General features: G+C 32.2%; 2 protein-coding genes across 2 annotated transcripts; one reads left to right on the top strand and one right to left on the bottom strand.

The window, feature by feature from the left end:
- The first annotated feature begins 901 nt into the window (after positions 1-901).
- LOC121998297 (60S ribosomal protein L21-1-like) lies at positions 902-3,127 on the top strand. Its single transcript, XM_042553152.1, has 2 exons — positions 902-1,201; positions 2,707-3,127. The coding sequence occupies exons 1-2, from the start codon at positions 965-967 to the stop codon at positions 2,962-2,964; spliced, it is 495 nt and encodes a 164-aa protein (XP_042409086.1). The 5' UTR covers positions 902-964; the 3' UTR covers positions 2,965-3,127.
- Positions 3,128-5,311: 2,184 nt separating this feature from the next.
- LOC121998298 (AT-rich interactive domain-containing protein 2-like) lies at positions 5,312-10,478 on the bottom strand. The gene is made up of 2 exons (XM_042553153.1): positions 9,474-10,478; positions 5,312-6,623 (listed from the first exon to the last, which is right to left on the bottom strand). Exons 1-2 carry the CDS (start codon positions 10,329-10,331, stop codon positions 5,910-5,912), a joined length of 1,572 nt encoding a protein of 523 aa, XP_042409087.1. The 5' UTR covers positions 10,332-10,478; the 3' UTR covers positions 5,312-5,909.
- Positions 10,479-19,365: the final 8,887 nt, after the last annotated feature.

Consider the following 19,365-nt stretch of genomic DNA (forward strand, 5'->3'; position numbering starts at 1 on the left):
AGCTGCAATTGTAATCCTTTCAATAATGTTAACGAGGCTCTCTGGTCGCCTAGAGAGGGTCAGATTACTGATAAAGTCATCTCCTAGTCACCTGGAAGCTGCTCCGGTCGTTCGTATCCTACGATCACCCTGACTCTGATATCATTGCTTAGATCCTTCGAAATCCCTTCGTCGAAAGTTATCACCAGTTAGTCACTTGAGACTCCTCCATCCCGTTGCTTGGAATCATTGAACATGCTTCCCTGCAGTGGTTACATATAATGAGTATGATACAAAATTTAAAGTTACTCTCACTTACGTTAGGTCTAGATGTTTAGCCTCCGACTACTTATCTAGATTGAGATATCAAGCCACAACTCCCAACTACTTCTACTTGGACTTGTTTGTCAAGCCTTTAGTTTCCAGCTAATTCTACTTGGACTTGATTCACCTAGTACCTAGTTATACTTGTTATCTGCTAAGCCTTAACCACTTGGACTTGATTCATCTAGCATTCGACTAGGAATTTCATCTGTCAAGTCTTAACCATTTGGATTTGATTCACGTAGCCTCCAACTAAGAATTTGTTTGTCAAATTTAACCATCTAAATTTTAACATTTGTCAAGTAATTTATGCCTACACACTTGACACAACTAATTAGATCACAACTAACCTAATATTAACCTCAATCATATATTAAAATTTTCAGTTAAATATTATACCTCCAGCACTAATAAAATATTCTTTTGATAAAAAAAAATGAAAGAGGATGATTTCAAAAAACACACACACTTTGATTGTTTAAAGATTTTCTTAGGGTAAGCAAGTTAGACAGTTCTACATTTTAATCGGGCCGGATCCCAGACCATCGAGGCGGCCCATTTAGAGTACGATAAATACGAGGAAATTAAAACCCTAGCACTCTCCTCGCTCATTACCTCGTATCAACAGCAGGCGGCGGAGCGAAGGAAACCGTTTGTCAAAATGCCGGCTGGGCATGGACTGCGCTCGAGGACAAGGGATCTCTTTTCCCGTCCATTCAGGAAGAAGGGCTACATTCCCCTGACGACCTACCTGCGCACCTACAAGATCGGTGACTACGTCGATGTCAAGGTGAACGGCGCCGTCCACAAGGGTATGCCACATAAGTTCTACCACGGACGCACTGGTAGAGTTTGGAATGTTACCAAGCGAGCCATCGGCGTCGAGATCAACAAACAGGTTTGCGTCCTTTATCCTTTCATTTATTATTCCTATGAATTCCTATACTTCGCTTGCATATTATCTTTGATTGTGGAAATTTTAAATCATGGAAATGTAACTACTGCATGCTTTTACCCAAAGCATGATTATTGCACGTTTCCTTGTTTTCACGTTGCTTAAATATTATTAGGAACTGCATGATTTGTGATTTATACAGTTTTGTTAGGAGCCGTGAAATCTTGAAGGTTTATTTTGCTCAAATGCGCATGTGTAGTAGCCTGCGCTGGCCTTCAAGTCACAGTGGGTGTATATTACGTAGTTGGCAGAAAACAAAGACTTCCTTTTTACGGGTAAAGGAGTTATATTTCAACAGAAATTACATCATCTACACATCCTACCATGACCCAAGAGCTAAGTGATATTAAACATTGAATGTAAATGTGTTGTTTTGCTAAGTTTTCATAGTTGGAATTGCAACTGTAGATTCAACATTCTGTTTTAAAGATTTTTGTTGCATCAACAATCTCAGCTCGTGGTCATTATGACACTTCAGATGCTGATCCGTTATAAGGATTCATCACTACAACTTCAACATGCAAGAGAGAACCTCCTTTTTCCCATGGTCGAATGTGTATGAGGATAAAACTAAATTTATTCAACAAATAAAGTGAGAACTTTTCATCGTTTGCAAGTATATACATTAATCTGTTAACATTTTGATGGTGTATTTCAAGAGGTTGCAAACCAATTGGTCCCAAGATTTACACATGATGATTGTTTTTGTTGTGTATTGTAGGAACTTTATAGTTAGATCATTTGATAAAATAAATATGGTTAACATTTCTTGTTGTCAGGGATTTAATTTTCTGCAAATAAATGTTTAAATTATTTTGGAACTGATGCTATCAAAATGTTAAAAAAAAAAAAGAACTTTTGTGAAGAATTTAATGTAAGTATCCAAGTTCTTTTTTGCTCCGATGGGTACGAGATGAGATCAAGAGAAATTCCCGTTGAGATTCAATATGAATCTTTAGGTACTTATCATGGTAAATCTTCTCATGCCATTTGTAAACTTGTACTAAGCGACAACCACAATTTGGAGAAACATTACACTTTTTGTGTTGATTTTCTGGTTCTCAGCATGTAGGGTTTTCCATGTCATGTCATGGTTAGTTTTACCTATTCATATTTCATATTCCACGTCTCTAAATCTCAAATAATGATTTTGGACAAATTTTTCTATTTCTGTCTATTAATCTTAAAATCCAAACTGGTGTTAGATCGTGGTCTGTGTTCAAAGTTTTCAAATTCTGGCTATTGGATCTTAAAATCTAAACTGGTGTTATAGATTGTAGTCTGTGTTGGTTCTTGTTTTTTTCTGTATGAACCTGGCTAAAATTCAGTCCAACTGGATGTTTTTTTGTTGAAGTTGAACTGGATCTTTTTTCTTATCAATGGACTGCATTCCATTATTGGCTTTCAGTACATGCTCATCTGTGATCTAACAACTCTACGAACTTCAGGTTGGTAATCGGATCATCAGGAAGAGGATTCATGTTCGTGTAGAGCATGTCCTGCCTTCTAGGTGCCAGGAAGATTTTCGTGCAAGAGTGAAGAAAAATGACCAATTGAAGGTGGAAGCAAAGGCACGGGGTGAGATCATCAGTACTAAGAGGCAGCCTGAAGGCCCCAAGCCTGGTTTCATGGTGGAAGGTGCCACATTGGAGACTGTCACACCCATTCCATATGATGTCGTTAATGATCTCAAGGGTGGTTATTAATAATCTTTACAATCTCATTTCAGTTGTATCGGTTTTGCATAAAACCTTTATATTCGTCCAAGATACTTGTGCTGGCTGATCTTGTAATGTCGCCTATGTGGGGAGAGATCAATCCTGGTGTTCCGTTCCCCTATTTGCTTGCATCAAGCATATTTTGACGGTCTATCGTTGTCTTCTATTTTCCTTTCAGCTTGCAATAGTCGGCGGCAGTCATATTCATGCCTTTTAATCATGAAAGCTGATATTTATTTGTTATATTGTTGATCCACAAAATGAACAGACCGTATGATTGCGGCCTCGTGGAATCTTTCCCTGGGCTGCGTTTCTCAAAAAGGTTATAGTTTGGAGAACATGCATTGGAGGATAAACTTTAAGTTGTAGAAGGGCCCGTAAACAAATTACAACCTTATGTCAATTTGATAATATCTTATATATCTTTAATATGAATTATGGAGGGATATTATAGCTCTGGAGCTATAGCGGTAAGATATTTAAATTATCATTCAGAATATTTGTAGAAATTAGTAGACGGGTAACTAAAGGATGCTAGACTTCGATGGGACCAAATTGATTACTCCTAAGCTAGTTGAATTTATCAAGGGATATTGTAAGCAAAAATACGTTCCTCGCCTTCGATGGGACCAAATTGATTACTCCTAAGCTAGTTGAATTTATCAAGGGATATTGTAAGCAAAAATGCGTTCCTCGCCGTTAATAAAGGATGCTAGACTTCGATGGGACCAAATTGATTACTCATAAGCTAGTTGAATTTATCAAGGGATATTGTAGACGTATGCACTAGTGGATTTTTTTTTTAATTTATTTTTCACATAACTGAGGATATTTAGAATGAATATAATTATTTAGAATGAATATAATTAATTTTACTGTAATTAATATCGCTTATAATCTATTATTAAAATTGTAAATGAATCAAATTATCATAAGCAAATTTAATAAGAATTTATTTATATTTATTTAATATATACCTAGTTAATTAAATAAATAATTTAATGAACTAGTAGCTATGAATAAAGATTATAATTATTTGTAAACAATAATAAAATTTATGTACCATATTTATTACTAAAATTCTTATCAAAATTATAGATATAATTTTTTTTTCAAAACTAACCAACAAGCTCATTAACAAACTAAATAAGATTTAAAATATAAAAAAAATTCAAATAAAATCGAATGAAACTCAGACTTCACAAAAAATCAAAATAAACTAGAACACTCATTTTAATAGTTTGATTCATTTTATACTCAACTTAGTTTGATTCGATTAACTAATCAAATGAATTAGAATAACACAAAATTTGATTCGGTTTAGTTTGTTTACAACTAGTGAAAAGGGCATATCCACATTGTATTACATATTATATTTACCCCTCTAAACCCACTTAAGCTAATGTACCTCCACTTGCTCGTCTAAAAAAATTGGATCGTTCCTGTTTCAGCGCGTCTCACCTAAATAATGTCTCACCCAAATATTACTACAACCCTTTAATCTCATTGAGCCAATGCACCTTTCTATCTTCTAGCTTCATTTTCCTTTAAAAAAAAACCACTTGGTCTTTCTTTTTTTTTCTCTAATATACACTAATTTTTTTTCAAGAATTTGCTCTCTTTTTTTATCTTCTAGAAATATTCATATAATAATTTTATTGAAACTATTATATGGACCTATACTCATCAAATTTTATAAACAAACACTTTTTTTGTATTTTCGATACCATTTAAAGTTATTTTATGCTTCCCTTTTCTGACCAGTATAAATTAATATAAAAAAAATTACCAAAACGGCTATAGAAACTTATATTAGTCTAATTTCATAAATAAATACTCTTTTGTATTCTATGAACCTTTAAAATTATTTGATGTCTTTTTTTTTCAATTTAGATTTTTTTAAGGACCATTAATAAATGGATCTATACTAATTTACTCATAAATAAATTTCCCTTTATGTTTCCTAAATTCTATCGACTCATATTATGACTTTCTTTTCCAATTTAGACAACTTTAGGTTAATGTAGCAATTTTAGTTATACATTTATATCGGTCAAATTTTATCAATAAGTGTTTCTTTGTATTTTTCTAGACCTTCTAAATTTATACTATGACTTTCTTTTTTACTATTTTTACTAACAGATATTTCTCAATATATTTTTGATATTTATTTTTGACACTTTGGATTCATTCTGTCTTTTAAATATATGATCCTTTTATTGTTATATATATATAATAGAAGATTTTACATAGTCAATCTGTCCTTTGAGTGTTGGGATTATAAGATTAGATGTTTCATCTTTTAAAATGTTTAAATAAGTTTTGTATGAAAGGATTTACACTAATCCTTTCATATGATCCATTTCCATTAAATCAACTGAACCAAAAGTTAACTATAATATTGATCATCAATCACACAGTTCTCCTAAGTCAAGAAATTTACAATGAAAGATGAAATTGAACACAGCTAAAATGAAGTTTGACCCATATATTTAAAAAATGGAATCTTAAAATTTAAGTGTCAGTTATAAATTTTAAGACGCTTCAAACGAATATCAAATTCTTTGTTTTCTTGTGCATTGTGCAAGCCACTGTGCAAGCCTAAATAGAAAAGCCAGACCAATTACCTCCTCAGATAACTTGGAAAATTTCCATTCTGGGGACTTCATTTTTTCGATTTGGTATTTTGCTACGAAGAGAGAACGTCAAACAATATATTGATAGCAGAAGAATCTGGCTGCAGCATATCTCCAAAAGCATGAGAGATTATGCCTCGGTTCTCATCAGACCAGCACCTTTGGAAAGGTTTGAATCACAGCTAACCTCGAGAGTTCAAACCAATGAACTACAGAAAAATCCTCATCTTAGTTATATTTCACACTGCAGCAATGATCACCCAGAAGTCCTCACATTAGTCGACTTTAATGCGACAGTTAATCATCGTCCTCATCTATATCCATACACTGTTGATTTTGAACGCAAACAAGGGTTTTGTGATCAGGAACTTCAGTTAGTTGACGAACAGAATGACTTGAGAAGTCAAACTCTGTTACTTCATCATCACTGTCAATATTTTTTGGAGTAACAAAATTCTGGTGCCTCCTCCGTCCAAGGAGAAACACATTGAAATAGTAGCTGACTAAGTTTCTCCTTGTTTTAGAAGGGCAATTGATGTAAAGCTTGTCCCAGAAATTCTCATTTAGAGATGGCTGGCTCTGAAAAACTGCATCCCGAAACTTTTTTTCTTCTTCCTTGGTCCATGAAAATGCAACTTCCTCACCCATACTTTTGAAATCCCAATCATGGAAAGCCCTTCCAAGTTCACATTTTAACTGCAGCCTTTTTTCTGCAATGTGACATCTAATACATTCCATAGACTGTGGCTGTTCACACTGACAAGTGTTTCGCCTCCCCCTTCCAATAGCAGCATACTCTAGCAATTCATTAGTTTGTTGATCTTCAGAAGGCCAAGTCCGTGTGCCTAACCATTTCGATGTATCAAAATCATTACAAAATCTCAAAGGTCTGCCTGTCCAATCTGGGATCGTTGCTTGAAACTTTCCACCAATAGGTATCTTAGCTCTTTGCTGATCTGAAGAAACCCGCCTGTCAGATTCAAGGCTATCTTCGCTTCTCGCTGCTTTAATCTGTTTAGTGAAACCAAAACCATGCTTTAAATCAGGACTGTCATAATCTGCTGTTTGACAAATCTAACATGATAGTTTTTGGATCTTAAGAATTTCAGGATGAAGTTAAATAACGTGGAACTAAGATACATCCTTCCAAAAATTCAGAATTAAAAAGATATAGCCCACTTGATCAAATGCTCCAATTTTAAGAATGCTAAGGAAGTTCTACTCCAGAAATTTAGGAGTAAACCGGTAAACACTATCAATCTCACTAAGAACTTTTTGGCTGCCACCAATTAAACACACATCTACACGTCCATGCAAATCATCATCATCATCAAGCTGTGTTTGTCACGAGACCCAACTCTTTGGGTTGGCTAAACAAATCTTACCTCTCAATTGAAGTTCTATGTAAGGTAAAAGTAATAGCTGCATTTATAATAATTACTAGAAGTTGCTCAGGCGAATCTTCAAGTATATTGCACTTTTCATTTGCAATATACACCCAAATTAAATATTTAGACTCTTTAATAATGTATTTCGTTCCATTTCTGTTTAATATTAAGCAAATTCTTCAACATAACTAAAACAATTCATGCAATGGTTAGTATATAAGATCAAAATAAAATGAAGAATTCACTTTATTGTTTTTTGCCATTTACTTGAGCAAGTGTAATAGATGATTTATCAAGTCAGAATCTACTTGTATCCTTACTGGCCTCGGTGTGAAGTGGATATGCAGGTACACTATTTGCCAGCTATCCAACATTAGTAGGCTAATAACATGAAACAAAATCCCTGTCAATTCAAATAATATGGTCCATGTTGTTGAGCTCAATAGGCGAACTTAGGCTTATGACTTAATTAAAGTAAAGAGAGTGCAGGTGAATTTAGAAATATGGAATTCAATATGACATGAACTGTCTAGACAAAGTAAATCTATCTAATATGCCAACTATGGATTTACTTTCAGCATCCTATATGATGATCAAAGTGGTGACTCAACTTTCTTATAGTAGTTCTTGACTTAAAACAACTTATTTTGCATGTGAATCAATTTATTCTAATTTTCCAACTAAGAAACCAAAACTCACACTTGATGGTCAAAGTACTGATTTAGATGGTGGTTATTGGCATAAAACAACATATTTTAATTCTAAGTTTGTACTTACCATCATTGCATCATATATAATACCAATAACCTATAGTTAGCCTACAAACTTGTGGTAGAAACAAGGAGCAACTATTTAACTTGTTGTCCAATGAAATCGTATGATCAAGTAATGTGTAAGTTCTCTTGAAAATTGCTTCAAACAAACAATGTGATTAGTTAGGTATCTTTGGACAAGGAAGCAGAAAAGGCATGAAAAAAGAAAGTATTTTGGTCATGATATTTGCAAGGACAAACTTAAAAGGATTAAAGTACAATATTTATTGCTAGGTATTATGTATAATGGACTAAGCTTTCAAATTTTCTGAAAGTTTTAAGTTATCACAACTCATAAGAACTAGACAGGTTTCCAGGCAAGCGCATATAAATTTCCCTTTTTCTCAATCACCAACCTCTTTTTTTCCCCTTAAATCACACATAATCTTTCCTTCCAGTGATAGGAAGATATCTCTAGGTCAACTGCAAAAGCCATTAATAATGACTTACATTGACAGAGATATTATTGATGCCATTAATAATAACACAATCATCACACGTTTTCAAAATATGAGCACTTGTAGATCATCATAAATTTTTGTATGGATAAATTTTAAGTTGTTTTTAATGTATTCTAAATATATATGTTTTCTTGCGGACTATATATGCTATGTTGAAATTTATTATATTTATTTGGTGCCTACCTAAGAGAAATATATAGTTCCACCATTGCTGGATACTTCCTGGAAGTCTCAAGAAGAATAAGTATTTTCAAGTTGAAAAAAAACAATTTCAGAGTTAAAAGTCCGTCAATTATTTTTGCAACAACTTCTTGATATTTCGAAACAAGTCATTTGCCCAAAATAAATTGTTAGAGGTTTCTTGGGAGTCTCAAGAAGAATTTCCTATTTTTCAAGTTAAAAAGAACAGACTTTTAGTTAAAAATATCCATAAGGTGTTTTTGCTAAAACTCTATAATGGCCCTTTTCAACCTCTTTTAAATTAAAAATAATTTTTTTCATAACTCTCACTCTCACCAAATCCTCTGCTATGATTTTGGTCAAAAATATCCTGTATTTAACAAAATTAACCTCCTCAAACAAATTAGAAATAAAAAAGGCAAATTTTGTTAAATAAAGGATAATTTTTATATGTAAAAAGATGTGTGATTTGGTAAAAACAAAGTAGATTGTATGATTTGGAAAACAAGAGAGAGAGAGAAACTGAGGTGGGCCTATTGGGAAATTTTCCTAAGAACTAAAAATGGTACCATCCTCTTATTTGGAAGTGTTATCTGATCATTGTGCCTATTTGATCCCTGGGTACATGGGATATTTATACATTCAGGTGGAGATATGTAAGTCTCATCTATGCATATCCGTCTGCTAACTGAGAATAATCAGAAGAGAAATAGTTTATTCAGTAAGTTTATAAAACTAAATAAGCATTTGATAGACAACCCCAATACACAGAGAAAGCATGCTACCAATGCAAATATTGTCTAAAGCAAAGTCAAAGTTATACGCTAAAATATGTGCTCTACAAATTCATCTTCTTAATCCATTTTCCTGTCTTTATAAGAAAAAAGGACTTGCAATACATATAACTTCTAGCGGTCATTTAGCAAATATCTTGTTGGAATGCAGAACTTTCTGACAAGGCAAATTAGAGATGTGAAATACAACTGGTTGAATTATGAGGTGCCAAAGGAAGAAGTATACCTGCGGAAGCGATAAATTTGAACTGGATCGACTACTTCTTCTGAAAGACCTTGCCTGTATAGCTAGAAGTGCTTGAGCATAGAACTTCCCAACTGTAGATGAATTGTTTTTATTTTTATTTGATGTCAAGGTGTTTGCCAAAGAAGGATGTCCAGGACACTTTGCCGACATTCTCAGCCAATTAAGCATTTTAGCCAGAGGCGATTCCTTAGTCATCTTATGGTTGCTTCCTCCATTAGCAATGAATCCTCCGAAGGTTGTAACATCCTTGCCATTCCTTTGAGCGTTACCAAGTTCCAAGGATTGATCTTTATACATATTTAATGGCGGCGTGGACTCGCCAACCTTCTTGTGGTTTATAGTTCCACAAGAACCATAGCTGACAAAAGGAGCGCCCGCATTCTTGTGTCTCTTTGGCTCACGAATTTCCTTTCTGCCCTCAACCCATTGAAGCCACTGATCCAGCACGTCCAGGTACTTAAGGAACACCAACTTCAATGACGGCCCCATAAAGGAATCCAATCCCATCGCCTCTGCCACTGATTTCCATTTCCGCTCTTTCGTAGCCGCATCATAGCCACCTTCCCTTTGCACTATGGAGTAGAGCTTGAATAAATCGATGGAGCTCCCGTCGCCAAGCGTGGCCGGAAGCAGCCGCATCTCACCTCTCTTGCAGGATTTCTTGAAGAAGGAAAAAAGGATCATATCGAAGAGGCAACCTAGATTGTCGCCGCTGGTGGAGACCAGGTTGGAGAAGTCGAGGTCGGAGCAGAAGCCAACGCTCTGAAGCTTATTGAGGATCTCGGATAAGGAGTGGAAGGAGCTACGTGAGGCAGAGGAGAGGGGAGTTCGGTCCATAGGCGGCAGAGGCGGCGGCCGTATAGAGTGCACGAGCGCCGCCACCCCAGGCGAGGCCAGGCGGGTTTGGAAAAAGGGAGAGTTTTAAAGGCCGATGCTTTTTTTTGAAAGAGTTTTGGCCTTTTGGATTTTTAGGGTGCGAAAACCTAAATTAGGACGAGGAGAAGGTATAGCTATAGCTTATAAGGTTGGTTAATCGACCTAATATTGGTTGACAATTTACTAAATTATTTAACTGATTTTTATTAATATTTAACTCATACATTTTTTTTTAATAAAATATTTCGTTTTTTTAATACATGTATTTATCTAACACATGAATCACTGAAAAATATTTAAAAAATTTTAAAAATAAATTATATTATAGTAAGTTTAAAAATTCGGTTAAGAATTAATCGAATTTAAAATTTTAATAGACTAAATCAAAAATTAAAATTTTCCTTTTAAAACTATAGATTAATTCACCCTTTTGATTGAATAAAATTCAATTTTTCTTTATAAAAATATAGATTAATTCAACACTTCGATTGAATTCGAACTCTAATTTTACGATGATAACATCTTATGTGCTAGCCATTGAATTCGAACTCTAATTTTATGATGATAATATTTTATGTGCTAGCCATTAGATCGTCTTGAGAGGACAAATTATTCATCGTGAATCTATTGATAATAAATATTGATACGATGGAAAAAAATTAATTATGAATTTTAGGAACTATTTGTTTAATTTGTATTGAAAATTTTAGTCAATTTGATTAGTTTAAAAAAAACTAATTTATTTGATTCACAACACCAACTTCAATGGCGACCCTAAAGGAATTCAATCCCATCACCTCTCCCACTAATTTCCATTTCATGAAAATCCTAAGAATTATATCTCATATATATATTTTTAATAAATTCAGTAGGTAGGAATTTATTTTAGGTTTCTAAATTATGTTGAATTTGGTTAAAATTAATTTTTATGAATGCTTTAATTTTAATTTACTTTAATTTTTAATATTATTTACAAAATTAATTAGCTTGTATACCTTCTTTTAATATTTTCTATTGAAATTTTTTTATTGTGATTCACAAATGAGTTACTGTTAGTATAAAAATTTTAATTAATGAGTTTAATAGTAAACTTAAATAATTTAATTAATGTCTTGATTAATAATTATGATCATAGAATCCAAGCATAGAAAAATAAGTTCAATAATATATCATCTACTTTCTTGATTTTCCATCTTACTCATTATATATTATCAAACATATTAAATTTATGAGTTTGTGTGAGATGAATTAAGTTAATCTTAATTTTAAAATTTGAGAATATTATTTCTGAATTTGAAAAATATTTAAGTTTAAAGAAAAATATTTAAGTTTGAATTTTAAAATATTTAAGTTTAAATTTAAAAAATATTTAAGAATGAATTTTAGAATATTTAAGATTGAATTTAAAAAAATATATTTAAGTTTGAATTTCAAAATATTTAAGTTTGAGTTTTAGAATATTTAAATTTGAATTTTGAAAAATATTTAACTTTGAACTTGAGTTTGATTAATTTGAATTAGATTTTCTTTGATTTAAAGATTAAGTTTGATTAGGTTTAAGTTTTAACAACTAATTTTAAACTTTAATTCATCTCAATCTTTTTTTAGATTGTCAATCAGGAAACCTTATTTGTTTTGTAAGATAGTTAATTTATCTTTAATTTTAATTAAAATATAAGGAATAATTTATATTTGAGTTAGACTAAGGTTTAACAGTTAGTCAATTAAACATTCATTTCAATAATTACTTCCAGGTTGTGGCGAGTCACTAGGTCTTCTTGGGTATTGGAGCAACAACCACTTCTAGACAAAACCTTTTAAAGAAATTGAATATTTAAATTTTTTTTTTTGAAAATCTTAAGTTTAACAAGTGTTGATCAAGCCTAAGTCCTTATTTACTTTAATCTAAGCATGATAAGAAAAGCAGTAAATCAAACATCAAATATGCCTATTTAATAACAAAAATAGTCTTTTTATTGGTTCCCTCTAGATCATAGTCTCGATAAGGTTTATCAAGGTAATGGATTTACTCCTTGGGGATCTAATATTGATTGAGTCCAACTTGATTTATCAGGTTAGACTTAGGGACCCACGCTTGAATTGAGTTTCTATTTGATCATTTTACTAAAGATAAGTATGATCTGAATATTTGTTTAGCCTTATATCCGAATTCGGATTGGTTGTATACGACTCTTTATTTTCCAAGAATTAGATCAAAATTCTTTGAACCCATGGTGAACCATTTTAGTGTGTCCTTTAGTTCCTTAACTTGACTTTTTAGGCTGAAATTTTCTTCCTCAAGTTGTTGGACTTGAGTTTAAGTTTCATCTTAAACAGACTCAGTCAAAGGACTTAGGTTAGTTACTTCCTTGAGGGCTATTATGTCCTTTTGGAGTGACCTGGCCCGGATATTGAATTTGGCTAACTTTCTTAATAAGTATGAAATTAAATTTTATAATTTATCTACGTGAGGAGAACTTACATTATTGTTTGGCACTTTAGAAATAGATACAGATCCATGGCTTCTTTCAGACTCGGTTTTTGATTCAGCTGTGGTTTTAGACTCGGACTCGATTTCGGCAATCTAAGCTTGTACCGATAGAGAAAGGAAGCTCGCTTGTTTGTGTTCTTCGACAAAGTCTTTTGAGGATTCAGACCATATTGGTTTCAAAGCCTTCCTTTTTCATTGCTCTGGTTTGGACATTCCGGCTTGTAGTGTCCCTTCTTGTTGTAACCATAGTAGGTGACTTTGGACTCGACCTTAGTATTCGATTGAGTCACTTTCTTGATCTCTCGTTTGGTAAAGCCCTTCTTTTTCTTGTACATTTTTCGACGGTGATTTCAACGTCGTCTTCTTAGTCCGATCCATCTTCGAACTCAGGTTCGGTCGATGCTTGATTTTTTGTTCCCCTATTTTGCTTGTACTTGTAATCAAAGCAATACCCTTCTCTGTTGTGCAGCGAAAAGTCGTGCAGCGAAAAGTAAAAAGAGACTCGTTCGGTTACTTGGTTTGAAGTCTAGGTCGACTCCTACTCCAAGGCCCGCGATCCTTGACCGCATCGATGGGCAATCCACTATAACTCTTCTTTCCAAAAAATCTCAGAAAGAAACAGTGCATGCATATGAGCAAGATAGTAACAACCTACTATCTTACTGATAAATAAATACAATGCAAGCTAAAATAATATACCGACAAATATGGAAGTTGAAGCTTGGTCGGTACTTCTGGACGAAGTAGCTTGAAGAGTTGTAGAAGACTTGTAGCATGAGTAGCTTGCGCAGAGGAGAACTTTGAGTCAATTAGAAAGCGTTGCACGACCTCAGACCTTGAGCTTCTTTTTATAAGAATCGTCGATCGACCGATCTCTGGGTTCGGTCGACCGAACAAGCTTCCTTCCTTCTTGGTTGAGATTCGATGCTAATTCAATCTTCGGGAATTAATGATTATTAAAGGTTCGATCGACTGATCCCTCTATCCGGTCGATCAAACAGACTCCTTCCTTGTTCATCGAGATTTGCCGAGATTCGCATTTACTATGCCTTTAATGATTGATCGTTCGGTCTACCGATCCATGGGGTCGGTCGACCGATCAGCTCAATTTCCTTTTTGCTTCTAATCAGTGTTGATTGAACTGGTATGTGCTGAGTCATAAGGGTTTGGTCGACCAATCTTACTGTTCGGTCGATCGATCAAGTTTTGACCGGACTCTGGTCTGTTATGGTATGATCTGAAAACTACTTTGATTTTGCCTTGTTCGGTCGACCGATCCTCCGATTCGGTCGATCGATCCAACCGAACCTACAAAACAGTGTTAGATAATAATCCCGCAAAACATATGTTAGCATAGTAATATAACAATGCATAAGTAATATAAGACAGTAGAATTGTCTTGATCTCAACTAAGAATTCTTCCCGATTTCTTCAGTTGGATCAGCGACCTTAGGTTGTTCCCTTCAGAAACCCGACCTCACTATCGCTCCTCCAGTTGTTTACCTCAACCTACCTATCAAACATTGGTCATCTAGACTTGTTTGGACTTTCTCTACTCAGTGTCTAATCACTTGATCCACTAAGGTCTTTCCTGCAATACTACATTAGCCAGCAGCAATAGTAATATAGAATGCTATGGTAAAACTGAACTTAGAATCACCAAGATCCACTGGTTCGGTTGACCATGCATGGTCAACCGGAAACCATCTGATCAACCTTGCTTGGAGTTCCCTCCTCCAAGACTTCCCGTTACCTAAGGTTACCACCCCCTAGGGTTTTCTCAACCTGGCTTCACTCACCAAGACTCAGTATTCAGCTACCCAAGGATCAGGTCCTCCAGACCTATCGAATCCACCTGGCTTCCACGATCTACCGAGATTTCCCTTGCCTCAGTATTTGGCTACCTAGGGATCAGATCCTCCACACCTATCCACCTGGCTTCCACTATCTACCGAGATTTCTCTTGCCTAGCCTACAACTAGGACTTCCCTTGCCTAGCCTACAACTAGGACTTCCTTAGATCAAGTTCCATACTTAAACATACTTAAACATATTTGACTGACATTAAAACCTTGGAGGTCGATTGCACCAACAATCTCCCCCTTTTTGATGTTTGACAAATATGTTTAAGTTATGTCAATTCAAAAGATTTAGATTTCTAACTTAAACCCTTCTTCTCCCCCTTTTGTCATACAACAAAAAGAATCTTTCATAAATGTATTTGATTTCTAAAGCATTTCCTAAGTTTTGCAACAACAATGATGTAATAACTCCCTCTAAAAAGACACTAACAAGATGTAAAAATTTTGAAAAATATCGGTTCTTAGTGTAAAAAATTCTTTTGAAGGAGTTTCAATATCATTTTCAAAATAAAGATACTTTTTTTTTAAAAAAAAAAATATTTCCAGGCAAATTTCAAGAATATATTCAAGGATTTTACTAAGTAAAAGGGTATTCCAAGGATTAAAATATTTTTGCAAAACCAAGATATAGAAGAATGAATGCTTTCAAAAATTCTCAAAAATATTTGTCAAGGAATAAGAGTTTCATAATTTTTAAAAAGATTTGCAAAGAGTTTGTTTAAGTACGAAACATAAAATTTTAAAGGAATTTTCAAAGTGTTTCTTAAACTATGATTTTTTAAAAAGTTTTCAAAAAGTATAAGTTTGAATAATATGATTTTGAAAAGATAATGCTTGAGCTATATTTAAAGGATAATATTTTGAGTTACTTTTGTAAGCATATTTTTTCAAAAATATTTTCAAGCTAATTTTAAAAATGTTTAAGACTTAAGATATTTTTGCAAAACTAAGTTGCTTTCAAAATAAATTTTCAAGTAATTTTATAAAAATAATTAAAAGTTCAAAAAGATTTGCAAAGTAATTTATATCATCCATACTTTTCAAGGAGTTTTTCAGATCATTTTTCAAAATATATTTTCAAAAATAAGATTTTGAATCAAAACTTTTGAAACCCTTATTGAAGATATATATATTTTTAAAAATATTAAAAAAATATGTCCTTCAATATAGTCTCTCCCTCTTAACCAGGCACTCTTTTTAGATATTCTTGTTACCCACAAGGAAGATATTCCTAGATGTGTCTAAGGGTCATGGTTGACATAAATATCTAAAGACTTAGGTAATGAATAACAATAATTTATATATATAATACACTCAATCAATCATCAAACAAAATATAAGAAATATTTCTTAAGAAAATAAATTTATAATTTTTCAAAATATTTTTTTTTAAATTTAAAATTTATTTTTCTTAGCATCTCACTCATTCTAAATTTTCAAGTATGGTAATCATATAATTGTGTGAGATGACTTTATTGATCTTGAGTTTGTTGAAATTTAAATTGAATTTTAGTTGAACTTCAATTATGTTAAGTTAATTTTGGGCTAAAATGAATTACTAAGATTAATTAATGGTAACATTATTTGAATTTATAAATTAATGTTTCGTTTAGAAATTTTAAAGTTATTCATTAAAGATAATTAGCTAATTAAGGATTAATTAAGTTGATTGGGTTAAGAATTGTTTGTAATAGTTATGGTTATAGGTTGATTGTTAGATTAATGATTGATTTAAACTTAATTTAAAATCTAGTTTCAATTGAGTTTAATTTAGTATGATTATTTATTTTTAATTAATTAAGGATTAAAAATTTGATATATAATTGCTAGATTAATTATTTCTTATTTCAATTAGGTTGATTATAAGTTTCATAATTAATAGTTATGGATTAATTGATTATGAATTATTATAAATTTAATTAGTTCCTTAGGAATTAATTAGGTAAAGATTTTAGAATTAGTTTTAATTAATTTTAAAGATTTAACTTTTTTTAAGATTAAAGTACTTTTTTGTTGATTAAAGTTAAGATTTCAAGTTGAAATTTATTAAGAATTAATTAAGTGTATTAAGTTAAATTGTAAAGTTAATGATTAATTTAATTAAGTTAAAGTTATTAATTATTGATTTAATAAAAGTTAAATTAATTTATTTATTGATTAAAGTCATTAAAGATTAATTATGTCTATTAAGGTCAATTAGTTATTGATTAGGATTAATCAATTAATAATTTATTTTATTTTATTTTAAAGTTGTTTTAGTTTGTTTTGTAAAGTATACTTAGTTAATTCAAGTTTAAGTTTAGTTTAAATTAAGTTTATTTTAATTTTATTAATTTAATTTGAGTTTTAATGAAGTTTGAATTAAATTTTGATTAATTTAAAGTTGTAATTAATTTTAGATTTTAAGTTATGTTTTTACATTTTATTTTACATTTAAATTAAATTGGGTTTCCATAATTAGGTTTAATATTTGATTTAAAGTTTCAAAATAATTTTAATTAAGTTTTTAGTTAAATTTGAAAAAGGTTATTAAACTCATGTTAGATTCAAACTTAGCTTTGGGTTAATCAAGCAGGTTTCCTAAGGATAAGTTTTCAGTTCAGTGGCGAGACATATGACATTCTTGTGTATCAACGGTGGACCACTTGCTGAATACTTTCCAAAATAGTCTTGCCTAAAAAACTTAATACTAGGTTTTCGTCTAACTAGCCCATGTTTGACTAGGGTAGCTTTGGTCAGATCCACTAAGTCTAGTGCATAAGGTAAAATACACAAGATTCAACCTAGACATGCATTCGACAAAATTTTCTTGACGTACTATCATCCCAATCCATTCTGATGCTATGTTGTTAGGGGTTGGTAAACCTTCTATAATTAACCGTTCTAAACTAACAGCATAAAGAGAAGATGCATGACATGATATATAACAGATAAATATGCATGATCATGAAAAGTCAATCAATTCAAACAAGTCATATTATTATTGTTGTATTATTATTATTATTATTATTATTATTTTATTTTATTTTTATTTTTATTATTATTTTATTATTATTTTATTATTATTATTGTTATTATTATTGTTTTTATTTATTATTGTTTAGTATTGTTTTATTATTATTATTATTATTTTTTGTTATTATTAATATTGATTAGTTTCATAATTAAAGGGTACATGATTATAATTAGGTTTATGGAAGTTTTGTTTTAGATTTGGTTTTGATTTATAACTTAAATCTAGATTTTGTAAGTTGATAAAATTATTAATAGTGTTTTCTAATTTATTAATTTTATTTTTCAAATCATTATTTTGTTTTTCTAGTTTTCTAAAATTTGATTTTGTATTTAATTTATAGTTTAGTTTCTTATTTTTTTTTTCTAAATTTTTAGTTAAGTTATGTTTATTGTTAGTTAATTTTAGATAATTATTATTTTGATTTAAATATAAATTATCTTGAGTAAATGAATTTTGATTAACTAAATCTAGGTCTTGATTAATGTTTGGGTTGAATTGATCAATTTTAGTTACATTTAAATTAATTAAGTTTTTATTAATTAAATTAGTTTTGTTAAGTAATGTAGGATTTTCAACCTTTTTTAAATTCATAGTACAATTCAAACAAGAAGGATTTAAAGCATACAATTTTTCATGTAAAATAAATTGTTTTACCTTAATTGCTCCCCCTGAATCCTTGGATCTTCTTTCCAGGCACTGAGATTTGTAGTGCCCCATCCTTTTACATTTTAAGCATTCTATCTGGTCTTTCTTTATCCGGACTTTGAACATCAATTCCTCCTTTGCCTCCGGTTGTGCAGATCGATTCTTTGGACATTTATTTTTGTAGTGTCCCTTTTCACTACAATTAAAACATGTTATGTGTTCTTTAAACTTTGTATTTACAAGATTACCTTTTGAATCCTCATTAGGATTCTCCCCCTTGACCATTGTCATTTTGGATTCAGGCTCGAGCATTTGGTTGGACTTAGGTTCGGGTTTGGACACATGTTCTGACTCGAGTTCGGATCCATCAGCCTCCTCCTTAGCCACTAGTGCGATGAAGTTGATTTGGTCTTGTTCTCCTAGATTTGGCTCTGAGGATAGCTCTCCGGATTCGGACTCAGATTCGAACTCACTTTCGTCTTGATCTTCTAGCCTCGATTGTAACGACCCACCTTCTACTAACTAGGCTGTGAGGCTGATCGTCACATTATGCTGTGCTAAACTATTCCCTGACCACCATTAGATCTAGGTGCGGAAGCTGTACTAACTGAAATTTTGCTAAACTACTAACATTTCTTGGTTCTATACATGCTAAGGGGTGTAAACAGTTCTATATATGCTAAGGGGTGTAAACTGACTATTCATAACATGTTTTACCTTCCCCATGGTCAAGGAACTGAACTTAAACATTTTCCCGCTGTTATCAGACCTCCCAATCGATCCACCGATCGATTGGAATAGTCGGATCGATCCAGTGATCGATTCAGCCGGCTACTGTATGCGGGACATAGGTTGGATCGATCCAGTGATCGATCCAGCACGCTACTGTGCTCGGGACGATATTCTGGATCGATCGGCTGATCGATCCGGATTGGCCAATCGATCCAGTGATCGATCCCAGAGCCTTCTGTTCGCGACAGA

The sequence above is a fragment of the Zingiber officinale genome, chromosome 6A, assembly GCF_018446385.1.
Source record: "Zingiber officinale cultivar Zhangliang chromosome 6A, Zo_v1.1, whole genome shotgun sequence".
Classification (NCBI taxonomy): domain Eukaryota; kingdom Viridiplantae; phylum Streptophyta; class Magnoliopsida; order Zingiberales; family Zingiberaceae; genus Zingiber; species Zingiber officinale.

Excerpts from the sequence above, each read along its gene's own strand:
- LOC121998297 (XM_042553152.1), top strand. The coding sequence starts at position 965 with ATGCCGGCTGGGCATGGACTGCGCTCGAGGACAAGGGATCTCTTTTCC. Across the intron at positions 1,202-2,706 it reads GCGTCGAGATCAACAAACAG|GTTGGTAATCGGATCATCAG; the intron begins GTTTGCGTCCTT and ends TACGAACTTCAG.
- LOC121998298 (XM_042553153.1), bottom strand. The coding sequence starts at position 10,331 with ATGGACCGAACTCCCCTCTCCTCTGCCTCACGTAGCTCCTTCCACTCC. Across the intron at positions 6,624-9,473 it reads CAAATTTATCGCTTCCGCAG|ATTAAAGCAGCGAGAAGCGA; the intron begins GTATACTTCTTC and ends TTCACTAAACAG.